This window comes from Lycorma delicatula, chromosome 9 (assembly GCF_047948215.1).
Source record: "Lycorma delicatula isolate Av1 chromosome 9, ASM4794821v1, whole genome shotgun sequence".
Lineage (NCBI taxonomy): Eukaryota > Metazoa > Arthropoda > Insecta > Hemiptera > Fulgoridae > Lycorma > Lycorma delicatula.
In genome coordinates this window covers 42,817,870-42,831,757 of record NC_134463.1, presented here as the reverse complement: position 1 = coordinate 42,831,757, position 13,888 = coordinate 42,817,870, and the positions used below count along the sequence as shown (strand labels likewise).

The 13,888-nt window shown below is 31.3% G+C and overlaps 1 protein-coding gene across 6 annotated transcripts in view; it reads left to right on the top strand.

Moving 5' to 3' along the window:
• Positions 1 to 13,888, top strand: part of LOC142330499 (multiple inositol polyphosphate phosphatase 1-like) — a 461,575-nt gene that overhangs the window by 427,253 nt on the left and 20,434 nt on the right. For all 6 annotated transcript variants that reach the window (XM_075375797.1, XM_075375791.1, XM_075375796.1 and 3 more), the window contains one exon: positions 12,946 to 13,055. In XM_075375797.1, coding sequence (XP_075231912.1) covers positions 12,946 to 13,055 — 110 coding nt within the window. The remainder of the gene's footprint in view (positions 1 to 12,945; positions 13,056 to 13,888) is intronic.

Here is a 13,888-nt window from a genome sequence, read left to right as displayed (position 1 = left end):
ATTTGATTTTTAACATTCTCCTTAGAAGCACCACATTTCAAAAGCTTCTAATCTTTTCTTCTCAGATACTCCAATCATCCAAGTTTCACTTCCATATAAAGCAACACTCCAAACGTATACTTTCAAAAGTCTTTTCCTGAAATTTAAATTAATTTTTGATGTAAACAAATTATATTTCTGACTGAAGGCTCGTTTCACCTGTGCTATTTGGCATTTTATGTCGCTCCTGCTTCGTCAATCTGTAGTAATTCTACTTCCCAAATAACAAAATTCTTCTACCTCCATAATCTTTTCTCATCCTATTTTCACACTCAGTGGTCCATCTTCGTTATTTCTACTATATTTCATTACTTTCATTTTGTTCTTGTTTATTTTCATGCGGTAGTTCTTGCGTAGGACTTCATCCATGCCATTCATTGTTTCTTCTAAATCCTTTTAACTCTCAGCTAGAATTACTTATCATCATCAAATCGTAGCATCTTTATCTTTTCACCTTGTACTGTTACCCCGAATCTAAATTGTTCTTTAACATCATTAACTACTAGTTCTATGTAAATATTAAAAAGTAACAGGGATAGGGAACATCCTTGTCAGACTCCCTTCTTATTACGGCTTCTTACTTATTTTCTTCAATTATTACTGTTGCTGTTTGGTTCCTGTAAATGTTAGCAATTGTTCTTCTATCTCTGTATTTGAACCCTAATTTTTTTAAAATGCTGAACATTTTATTCCAGTCTACATTATCGAATGCCTTTTCTAGGTCTATAAATGGCAAGTATGTTGGTTTTTTTTTTTTTAATCTTCCTTCTACTATTAATCTGAGACCTAAAATTGCTTCCCTTGTCCCTATACTTTTCCTGAAACCAAATTGGTCTTCGCCTAACACTTCCTCCACTCTCCTCTCAATTCTTCTGTATAGAATTCTAGTTTAGATTTTTGACGCATGACTAGTTAAACTAATTGTTCTGCATTCTTCACATTTATCTGCTCCTGCTTTCATTGGTATCATGACTATAACATTCTTGTAGTCTGACAGAACTTCCCCTTTTTCATAAATATGAAAAAAATACTTCCCCTTTTTCACACCAGTTCGTATAATCTATCAATCGCTTCCTCACATGCACTGCGCAGTAATTCTACAGGTATTCCGTCTATTCCAGGAGCCTTTCTGGCATTCAAATCTTTTAATACTTTCTTAAATTCAGATCTCAGAATTGTTTCTCCCCTTCATCCTCTTCTTCCTCTATAACACCATTTTCTAATTCAGTTCCTCCGTATAACTGTTCAATAAATTCCACCCACCTATCGACTTTGCCTTTCGTATTATATATCGGTGTACCATCTTTGTTTAACACATTATTAGATCTTAATTTATGTACCACAAAATTTTCCTTAACTTTCCTGTATGCTCCGTCTATTTTACCAATGTTCATTTCTCTTTCCACTTCTGAACACTTTTCTTTAATCCACTCTTCTTTCGCTAGTTTGTATTTCCTGTTTATAGTATTTCTTAATTGTCGATAGTTCCTTTTACTTTCTTCATCACTAGCATTCTTAAATTTTCTACGTTCATCTATCAACTGCAATGTATCATCTGAAACCCAAGGTTTTCTACCAGTTCTCTTTGTTCTACCTAAGTTCGCTTCTGCTGATTTAAGAATTTCCTTTTTAACATTCTCCCATTCTTCTTCTACATTTTCTATCTTTTCTTTTTTACTCAGACCTCTTGCGATGTCCTCCTCAAAAATCTTCTTTACCTCCTCTTCCTCAAACTTCTTTAAATTCCACCGATTCATCTGACACCTTTTCTTCAGGCTTTTAAACCCCCAATTTATATTTCATTATCACTAAATTATGGTCGCTATCAATGTCTGCTCCAGGGTAAGTTTTGCAGTCAACCAGTTGATTTCTAAATTTTTGCTTACCATGATATAATCTATCTGATACCTTGTAGTACCGCCTGTCTTTTACCATGTGTATATTCTTCTATTATGATTTTTAAACTGGGTGTTGGCAATTACTAAATTATACTTCATGCGAAACTCTATGTCGGTCTCCTCTTTCATTCCTTTTGCCCCAGCCCTTATTCACCCACTATATTTCCTTCCTTGCCTTTTCCAATGCTTGCATTCCAATCTCCAACTATTATTAAATTTTCATCTCCTTTTATGTGTTTAATTGCTTCGTCAATTTCTTCATATTCACACTCTACCTCATCGTCATCATGGGCGCTTGTAGGCATATAGACGTTAACAACCGTTGTCGGTTTAGGTTCGATTTTATTCTTATTACAATGATTCTATCGCTATGCATTTTGAAATACTCTACTCTCTTTCTTGTTCATTACGAAACCTAGTCCTGCCTGCCCATTATTTGAAGCTGAGTTATTTATTCTAAAATCACCTGACCAAAAGTCGTTTCCTTCTTTCCACCAAACCTCGCTAATTCCTACTACATCTACATTTATCCTACTCACTTCCCTCATTAAATTTCCTTTTAGACTTCAAACATTCCATGATCTGACTCATAGAATGTTATTTTTTAATTCCCTCCTTAATCAGATCTCCCACCCGGATATCCGAACGGGGGACTAGTTTACCTCCGGAATATTTTACCAAGGAAGGCGCCATTTTCATATACCAATGATGCTATATGAAAATGCAGAGAGCTACATTTTCTTGTTTCTTGTTCTCTCCGATATGATTGCACCTTCGGTCCAGCTACTCAATCACTGAGCACTCAAGCCCCCTCACCAACGGCAAGGTTTCATGATTCATAGAGGGAGTTATTAAAACTATCCATCAAATTTTAACAAAAACTATTATGATAATCTCACAACAATCTAATCCATTACATAACAGTAACAAGATGAATTTACATAATATTTAAATAGTTTAAAAACCAAGTATATACCACTTCATTAAATATACTGTACCATATACATATTTATTTACATTTAAATTCTTTTAAATAAACTGCACGTACAGCATATTGAAATAAGACACATTAATTTTTCATGAATGTATCTTTGCAGGATCCCGTATCCTGTCATAATAATTCCAAATAATTTCATAATAATTGTCATTAATGCAAAAACTGAACTATTTCAATCATAGAATTTAAATGTGATTTAATAGTACAGGAGTAACATGAATGTTAAAGATCTGAAATTATTATTAGTATATATACTAATATATATATATATATATATATATATATATATATATATACTAGCATCCCCATCATGGCTTCATCCACGCAATATGGTTTACTTGCATTTCCCTTCAGTCAATTTTTTATTATTTTATGTTTTTTAGTCAAGTAACCGGAGGCAGGTGCAGCCCGTTATGTCGCACATACAATAACAGTGGCAGTGGCAGTGGCTGTGTTGGTTAATTTGCTGCAGGTACTCCATCGCACTCCTTAAAAAAATTAAAATTCAAAAAACCCAAAAATTGGTTTTAGATATTTATATGAAGAGTATTTGCAGGCTAAACTCTACTAAATATGTCTTTTAGTATAGTCAGAAATGGGGAAAATTTACATTCATTGTTTAAAACTTTTTTACCTTTCTTCACCCCCTTTCAGGGTGGAATTTCGAAATATCTAGAAATTTGTTTTTAGACATTCACATGAAGATTACACATCAAAAATCAAGTAGATATCCTCATTTGTTAAAGATGAATTCAAAAGATAGTAAATTCCATTCTTATTCGGTTTTAATTCTTTAAACTTATTATTTCAAAAGTTTGCAGTTAAGAACAACTTGCTATTACAAGCAGTTTGTAGTTTACTTCAAGGCATGTTATACAAATTCAGCCATTTGTTTATAATAGCATTACTTAAAAATATTTAATTATAAAATAGTATATTATTACCAAAATCATTTATAGAAAGAAATGAATAAAATATGTTCATAATGAGCATATTATGTAATATTTATGAATATATTAATAATGTAAAACAAAGACACAATAAAAAATTTAAATACAATAAATAAATATACAATTTTTAAGAAAAAAAACAAATAATTGTTATATCCCATTAAAATATAATACTTATACCTAAAATTAAAAAAAAAGTTTGGCTGATTATACAATTTCCTTCACAACAAACAAAAAAAATTAAATAATAGCAAATCTAATTATAATATTTATAACAAAGCAGAAGCCTGAAAAAAAGAATTTGGGTCACAAAATTGTAAAAATTTCTACCAAGACTGACTAAAAAAAATGTTAAGGAACATTAGAATTACAATAATATAATAATGCTAAAAGCATTGTGATTGATAAACATGTATTGTTATTGTCAAATATAAATATTAGAAATGAACTTAAATATCTTGTGCCAACTCTTGAAAAAGTAACTATAATAAAAAAATAGCAACAACAATGTATTAAATTAATAAGATAATTTTATTAGAGAAATGGTACATTTAATTTAAATTTTCAAATTTAGATTGTAATAGCAATAGAATAACACTGTAATAATAACTGAGATTGTAAACAAACAATCTCATTTAAATTTTAATTTTTTATATATTTTTAATCTAACATATACAACTTTACTCGTCTGATTAATCAGAAATCTCTGCAAACATTCTAAACATGGAGAAAAGAAGTCAGCAGGTGAAAATGAGTTTTTATAAATAATGACTATGAGGAAATAGAAAAACTGATAATAAAAAACATGATTTCTTGAAGTTAAACAATTTCATTACTGGGATTTTCATAAGAATAACTTAACTTGTTTGAAAGAAAGAACAGCAATATATGTAGATTTTTTTTTTTAATTTTTAAATGCTTACTACTCAAGAACTAGTTCCCTTAAAAATGCAAGGCTTTGAAGAGTAAAATAATCCAGAAATAAGTGCATTTTTTAACAAATTAAATTCTAGAACATAATATATTATAATGAACACTAGTTCACAAACAAAATGTTTTGCTAAAAAGATGGCTCTGTCCACTTGCATTTAAGGTCTTTTGAATAATGCACAAATGATATATTAAAAAAACTACTAACTGGTATATAAAAACCAGTTTTGTTTTTAGTTCATGGTGAAGCTATTGCTTTGTTAGCTAAAGAAACGCACAAATCTTTATCTACTCCCACCACTGTTTATACAACTTATAGGTGCTCTATAGACCTTGGTAGAATGCTAGCAAGGTAATGCTAGTAATGAATTAACTTCATAAATCAAACAGAGCTCCTTACAGTTTAATTCATACTATCAATATCCTTTTGGTTTATTAGTTTTACAATCTAGATTTGTAAAAGGTAAGAAGTTATGTACTGCTTCTTTAATTTAATAGCGATATTGTATTAAAGGGGAAAATGACATAAATCAATAATATGCATTAAATAATAAAATATATAAATAGCAAATACAATAGGTCACTCAACTATCTTATTTTTAATATGACAAAAATAACATGTTCATATAATAATGAAATTACAACAAACCTGCATACTGCCTTATTACGCACTATCTAAGTGTGCAAGACGCAGAGTAAATAAACTTTCATCGTGAAATTTAGTTGATCTTGTACATACAATCATCAATCTGAAGCCAGGTTTCACCAAATCCAGTGTTAATATCAAGAGTACAAAAACTGACTAAGTTTAACTGTAAAAGCAAGTTTTAAATAAACTCAGCTGTTAGCGAAATAAATTATCAAACACCAAAATTTAAGAAAAATTTCAACTGACAGTTCTAAAGTACACCAAAACAACGTATATTTTACTGTTATGGAAACCAACTACAAAAACCTAAACCGTCATCAACCAGAGATAACTTAGCATCAGAAAACTTGCAACAATCAAATGCTGCTTGGAATTCGCATTGGCAAATCACGTACTGTTAATAACCAGGGTTGCTAATCACAAGATTAATGAACAAAAACTCCCTCTAATTACATTCGATAATTGTAGTTTTAACTGACCTACAAACATTTATTGACTACAAAAAATTATTAAAGAGATCAAATATCTTACATTACAAGTTTAGATGTTTTATAAGGAATTGGACAACGTGCTTTATTGATGGAAAATTAACTACACATAAAAACAAACAGAAAACTCGACCTACGGTTTTTTATGGTTTATTAAGTACAGTAAGTGTTTGTAGAAAATAACTTCGAAAAACCATAAAATGGGACGGGTTTTTAAAGAAACACCCATTACCTCGTGGTAAAGTCAGTTTAATTCCGTTATAAATTTAATCGGTTATAGTGACTAAATTTTTATTATTAAAACAGATACTGTTCTCGATAAGTATATCGAAGAATGCAAATTGAATATAAATTACGATTTGACAAAAGATAAAGAAAATAATGGATTACGAAAGTTTGAAAATAATCTTGTAAATACAGAAGCTAAATGGGTATATTTTTTTAGAAGAATGGTAACGCGATACTTTCTGAGATTAAAGACAGTTGTTAGAAAAACAGTCATAAACTATGTTAACTTTGATTCCAAAAATAGACCTAAAGATAATTTATAATAAAATACCTGGTTATAAAAAGAGAGAAAATATTAATTTTCAGATTATAATTTCAAATCCACCAACATTATGCCGCCTCTAATAGGCAAGTAAAACCAGCTTTTTACAATGGACACGAACTGTAATTCGTGGTTTCAAAGTAGGGGAACGAAATACCTGTACGGGAACATATATATGATTTTAGGTGGAAATGTTTTATAGACAGGTAGTTAGAACACTGAAGTAGTTAACTATTTCTTAATAAAAATAATTTAGAAATAGACATACCTCTAATTAAGAAACAGCCTGGGCAGCTAACAAGAACGAATAATTGGCGGCCAAGTTTTTACTTTTCAGTCATAGTTTCATTGAACAGGCTGTATAGTCAATGAATCTTGTCAATGTAACAACCGTTTTAAACAAAAGTATATAATTAATTAAACATTATTTATGTTTCTACTATTAGAAACCGTTGTGGAAATTAAGTTAATTATAGAAAACGCGAGGATCTGGTAGAAGTAGGATTGCCCTCTTTTGGTAAGCTTTAAGAGGGACTTACCTACGGAACATATGCACATCGCCTGTTTCTCACGCCGAAATTTCTACATGGCACAATTTATTAAGAATAATAGAAAGAAATACATTTATTCGTGAAAATGTTAAAATTGCATAGGCTGTGTAACAGTAACATTAGAAAATAAAGATTAGCAAAATAATATACTGGGTTTAATCCGGTAATAACATTATGGATTTTTGTAAAAATTAACAAATGCACATAATGTAAACCTTACTTGAAATACTTTAATTTGGAAAAAAAAACCGTGAACTGCACAAATTCAGACATGAAGCTGTATTTCTTGTTTAATTTGGCAGTTTTTAAAAGCTCTCTGTTCTGTTCATTCTCACTAAATATTTACAACTATCTGTAAATTTATAGAAATTATGATTTCCCTTTTTATGAAGTCAGCTGAGCAACTGTTTTTGGATTCTGATCATTTTAGGTTCATGAGAGAACACATTTTCTACAAAGGCACTGATGCAGAAATGCTCAAAAGAAGTTCATATGATGTTTTCTATACTAATCTTGTGAATAATAGCCTTCCTTTTCATGTCTGAAGTCTCTCCTGTATTTTCACTTTAATAACATTTATTTTATCAGAACTCAAGCCAAATTCCTCATATAACTCATACAAATTAACATCAGATTCTAGATTAAGTGCCTTCAAAGAGTATTTGAGATGTTTGAAAGTGGATGTTCTTCAGTTTACCATAAAGTTTGTTTTCTATGAAGTCAAGCAACTTCTCTAAATAACTTGAAGCTTTCTCATACAATTTCAAAAAGACTGATTTACACATGTTGCTTTCTTGAGGGATCATGGTTTCTAGAACTCTTTCCATGGGATTTCCAAAGAACTTGTCCTCTTGTCTGTTCATAATTTTATTTCATAGAATATTAACTACTTCAAATGTCTCTGATGCACTTAAATCCTCTTTGTCAAGGATTTTAATACAATCCTCAAATTTGTTTGTTAGATTTGAAAAAATAAAAAGTAGTTTGGTAGGGTCTTGGCCTTTCATCTGTAGGTCCTGGGTTTGAATCTCAGTCAAGCATAGCATTTTTCATACGCTATGAAAATTCCACCTAGCAAAGAGGCCAGAACAGTCAATGGCAGTAATCTCATAAAAAAGGAGAGCTTAGTGTTCTGAAGTGCTTTCTTGTTTCAATATTTTCCTTAGAAAAACAACACATACTTCATTCAAAATAGCTCTTGCTTTTAAAATAATTCTCATAGAATCTCAGTTCAGTAAACATTGATCGGCTGCAGGTTTCAAGGAAGACATTCTAATACAAATATACCTCAGAAATATTTGCCATTCTAAGTCAACAAAGGGCTGTACAGTTGGCTTTTATTATTTTCCTTTGATAAATAACTGGTATATTGAATGTTTCTTCCCAAAATTAACACTGATGTTGTCTGCATTGTAGCATGTGTCATTTTCCAGGCTTGTAGATCGTCATAAAAATTAAGAACCTTACATTCAATACCTTTTTCAGCAATGAAATATCTTTCCACAATTTTCTATTTCTTCTTATACTTACATCAATAACTTCAGAGAAATAACCTAATTTTTTTGAGATCTCTGGTAACTTTAGAGATTGATTCAGCAGCCATTACATTACAAACAAGCATTTCAGTCATTATTCTATGTTCTATCACAAGCAACCTTGGAAATAATTTTGGAGTATTAAATATAGGATAACAGATTTTATAGGCACAGTCCATACTTGAATGCAACAAACTGTGTTTCACTGTATCATAAACTTAACACAGTTCTGTAGCTATTACTAAATTTCTTTCAGTTTCAGATGATAAATAAAATTCAAATTTCTTTTCCTATTTGCTACCTTTCTATTTTTTGGTGTGGATTTCACTGTTTGAATGCTTTTTAATGTCATTTTCAACATTTAAATACTAGATTCATGAAAGCAAATGTTACAAAAGGCTTTATAACTGTTTCACATCACTTAAACCATGAATATTTCCCTTCCAAAATACTTCTGCACACTCATAAACAATTTATTTTTGTTTTGTTTTCTTTTGTCACTTGAACTTGAACTTGACATGGTGAAAGTAGTTCAGTTTAGGGAGTTAATGTTGTGCAGAAAGCAATTCAAGAAAAAAATATTAATACATAAAACTTTATTAATACATATCAACTATGATAATACACTTCTTTTTTGATAAATATTCCACAGCTTCAATTTTGCAATGAAAATTTAAACCAAAAACACAACAAAAAAAACTCAAAACAACAGTTTTTTTTTTCTCTGGTTAAGGGAGTACTCCATTTGTGGACAAAGTGTTGGGCTCGCTTACAGGTTCCGCAGATGTTATGACGTATTTAGCGTGCACACTACTGACAAAACCTCCACCTTACCAGCCCCCCTTCAGAGGTTGGAAACTGCATTTAAGCATTAGTCAGCCCCAGAAGTGCCTTTGATCTCAGGGTGTTCAGAGTCCCCATGCATCATCACTGTCGCTCATCCATGCAAGCACAAACAAATGCCAGCTCTGCAGAGGACTGTTTGTCCTCCCTTCGCTCTCCAGTCCAATATCCTTCACCTCACTTTTTGAGGTTTTCGCTGGTCTTCTGTGTTCTGCTGGATGTCCACATGTTATTATTGGGGAACCTCGCCTCCTCATTTGAGTTGAGTCAGCCAAAGCACCCTAAATATGGTTGCATACTGTTTCTTCTCACTATCTGTTCAGCTGTCTACCCTGCTCCTTCTCTCACAGAATCTTTGTGGCTAGTTCTGCTACTGCAAGCCATTCTCTATATCCCCTGAGCATATACTTCAGCATATTTTCCGGTGTCAGTTAGAGGACCCGGAGGTCTGTTGAAGAACATGTGCTCTGGGGGTATCTACTTCTCTGTAGTAGGCACACCCACGGTCTGCACAAAGGTGGAGACCCACTGTTCTTGTCAGGCCGCTATAAGCTGCTGCCTGGCTTCTCTTGGTGCCAGTCCTCTACGTCTGAATTTTTTTCCTCAATCAATAACCTCACTGGAGGTAGAGGACCACCTCCAGTGAGGTTATTGGTAGTGAGGCAGGTTACTGCCAGTGAGGTACTGGCAGGAGCCAGTACTCGTACCGCCTCCCCCAAAACCGTCCTGTACACCATTGTTACAGCACAACCCTGCTCTGTACGGCCTTCTCTCGTTTCTCACCAGTCTCATCACATCACACCAAGCTGGTACAGCGTACAAGACAATTGAGACATTCGCCAACATGACCAGCCTCCTTCCTTGAAGTCTTAGTGCCACAGTTCTGGGCATTGTCCTGCCCAGTGCTGCTACAGATCTCTCCGCCTTCTCAACAACATACTGGATATGCTAGGTGAAACCTCTATTCTTCTGTAGCCATATGCCCAGGTATGTTTCTTTGTCCACCTGTTCCACCTGGATGCCATTCTAAGAAGCAACAGCTTATTAGCAATTAGTTGAAAGAAGTTATAAACCACTGAATCAGTAAAAGCAAAAAATAACATCATTGGTGATGATTTCATTCCTGCCATCATGAAAAACCTAGTGATAGAACCATATGGATATCTCAATAGTCATAGACACACCTCATAGTTTTTTTTTATCTGTTTAACCTCCAGAACCACTCTAAGGTATTACTTTAGAAGATGAATAAGGATGATATGTATGAGTGTAAATGAAGTGTAGTCTTATACGGTCTCAGGTCAATCATTTCTGAGATGTGTGGTTAATTGAAATCGAACCACCAAAGAACATCATTATCTGCGATCTAGTACTCAAATACGTATAAAAGTAACTGCCTTCACTAGAATTTGAACCTTTCTTGATTTCAAAATCAGCTGATTTGCGAAGACGCATTCACCGCTAGACCAATCTGGTGGGTTAAACACACATCATAGTCAAAATTTAGAAATGTTACTACAAATTTCCATCACATATTTTGTGTTTTGTGTAATTTGGTGTCCGACCACACAATGCATCTCTCTTAGGCATAATTCGAGATGCTGAAAATTTTCTTAAAATTCAGGATGTCCAACCTAATTCAGGGCAGGTAGCAACCCTCGGAACAACATATAAATGCTCTTGTAAGTGAGTTTAATCTTCACACCAAACTCCTTTACAAAAGTAAATTACAATATGAAGCAATGTAACAGTGAAAAAGTTAAATTTAGTGAAAATGAATATAAGTAAGTAGACAAAGGAAGTCTTAAAAATAATAATTTATATGAATGAAGATGGAATGTAAACAACTGAAATACTTATGAAAGAATAAATCTAGTTTTAGTTGATATTTCATATATATTTAAATGTTACTTTTTTAAACTGCTTACTTCAGTTACAATACAGTTACATAAACAGGTCTAACAAAAAATATTAAAATGTAAAATTTGATAATAATAAAGTGCACATTCTAATGTATGACCAATTTGATATAAATGTTATATATATAAATAATAATAATTTAAAACAGTTATATATTATAACTACCAGATAGTCAGAATAAAAAGGTAAGAACACTTACTTAACTGTAGCGCTTTTGGAGTGTTACTCTATCTTCAGCAGTCAAATATATAAATTACTCATAATTAAAACAAATTTCATAAGTATATATATATATATATATATATATATATACTTAATCTTACCATGACAGACATATGACATCTAATTTATTAACACAAGTACATGTGTATTTTGTTTCAAACAGAATACGCCATTGACAAATTTTATTCTCATTTAGAGGTTTGCAAATAAGCTCTCTATGGAACAAATACTGAAGGACTGCAAAAAAACATAATCAACTCTGGGCTCTTCCTGGCAGTGGGTATCCATCATGTGCAAAATCCTTCAATAGATTGGATCATTTTATCTGAGAATGGAAGTGAAAGTCGGAGCTTTAGAAATGCTGCCCTTGTCACAATTAATGAGTTTTATTGAAATATATCAGTCAGTTCCTTATCTACCACTGTTGATTCAAGAAATTTTCCCTCCCATGAAATGTTTCTCACATTAACAGATCCACGACAACTCATATGCAAAATTCATGTCTGATCTTCTCCATTCATTAGTTACACATACTCTTAGCTTATCTATCAGCAATTAATTTTTTCCTTTTTTTAAATTTATGTTAATTTTAATTTATCTTTTTATTATTTAAAACAGAAGGCTAATTATTTTGGTAGGAAAGTGAACAATTTATTAGAAAGAATACAAAAAATAAGGATTAATAGTCTTTTATAGTCTTCAGTATTTTCTCAAAAGTGCCTCCAACTCAACTTGGTGTTTAAGAGCCTGAGGCTCAAATCCAAATCTCTCTCATATGTTTGGTCCAGTTTACCTTGTGCAATGGTTCATTTTCAGCCTGTTTTCAGAAAATCTGATACTGGTAAATAAAAATGTTCTGTTAATAATGATAAAGTAAAAATACCATTGATTCTGGTCAGTATGGTAAATAAAACATTAAATAATTTATAAATATAAGGAAACAAAATTTACAATAATTAAAAGCAAACACTGTTAAATATATTATGATAGCACAGTTTAACATATAATAGCACTTTTTAAACTATTTTTTAATTGGATGAACACTGTATTGAATCATTGTTTTATCTTGCATAGGATATAATTTACAACTGGGTAATTATTACTGATTTGAAAAATTATCTTTATCTTTTTGAATTCTATCACAGTTTGGATTATATTTTGTAACAGAATAACAAGATTTTCTTCAGATCATGTAAAATAATGAAAACTAAGTTTCTATTTATTTGTTTTTCCAAAAATATAGCAAGTGACATAACATAAAAAAGAATTTAACTGTTTGTTGATAACAACAATGCCATGGCTAATTTAATAAATAGAAAGACAGTGAATAAAACCAATTTCCTCCATTTTATGAGAGTATAAATATTTTACAGATAATGGAATACATAAGTGATATTGCCTACTTTTATTTATGTGGACCAGGAGATGTTTACAGCATGTTCCAAGGTTGCATATTACTGAAGGATCTATTCAATAATTTAAAGTAAGTAAAAAATTAATATGAAGATGAGGTAAATAAAAATATATACAGTATTTTTTAATATCATCTCTATATTAAACATTTTTTCAAAGATTATTTTTCTGATTTTTAATTATAGCTACTGCTAACCTCTGTTACATAATAGTAAAATATTCAGTTTTTAATCTTAAGTCCTGGGTTTGAATCCCTCACTCAAGTTTGGCATTTTTCATATAATAAAAATATTACGTACCATATTAACATACAAGCTTTGAGTTTACTTAATGAAAATTAACATTTCTTAAAAATTAAAAAAGTTATTAATGACTCACTTTCAAATTATCCTTTAAAGCTAATCATGGACCACCTTCATCAGCAAAGTAACTATTGATTCCATCAATAATGGCTCTCTGTCTAAACAATTAAGGAAAACTGTTTAGTACATAGTTTAATAATTTCTTTGATCTGGGTATATTAGTTTAATATGATGCTTTTCTCAAATTGTGAGTATGTAATTTTCATATAATCAAAGTAAGTTGAAATGTTTATTTTTATGTAGTTTGAATATAATCTTAACCATACTTTACTCAAACTAGATAACAAACACACTTTAAAAAATGCAGAAAAACTACAACTGACAGTTATCTAAAAGACGTCACCCCACATGGTACGAATATGCAGCTTTCTCACACATTATGTCACTTAAAACTTACTTGTCAACAGACCAACACAGTGCAGATCTTAATTCAATAAAACATCTGGCACAGGATAATAGTTACTGCCTACAATCACAGACAACAAACTGTATAAAATATACAACAAATTCAAAAATTCAGCTGGTATCAGTAACCATTTTG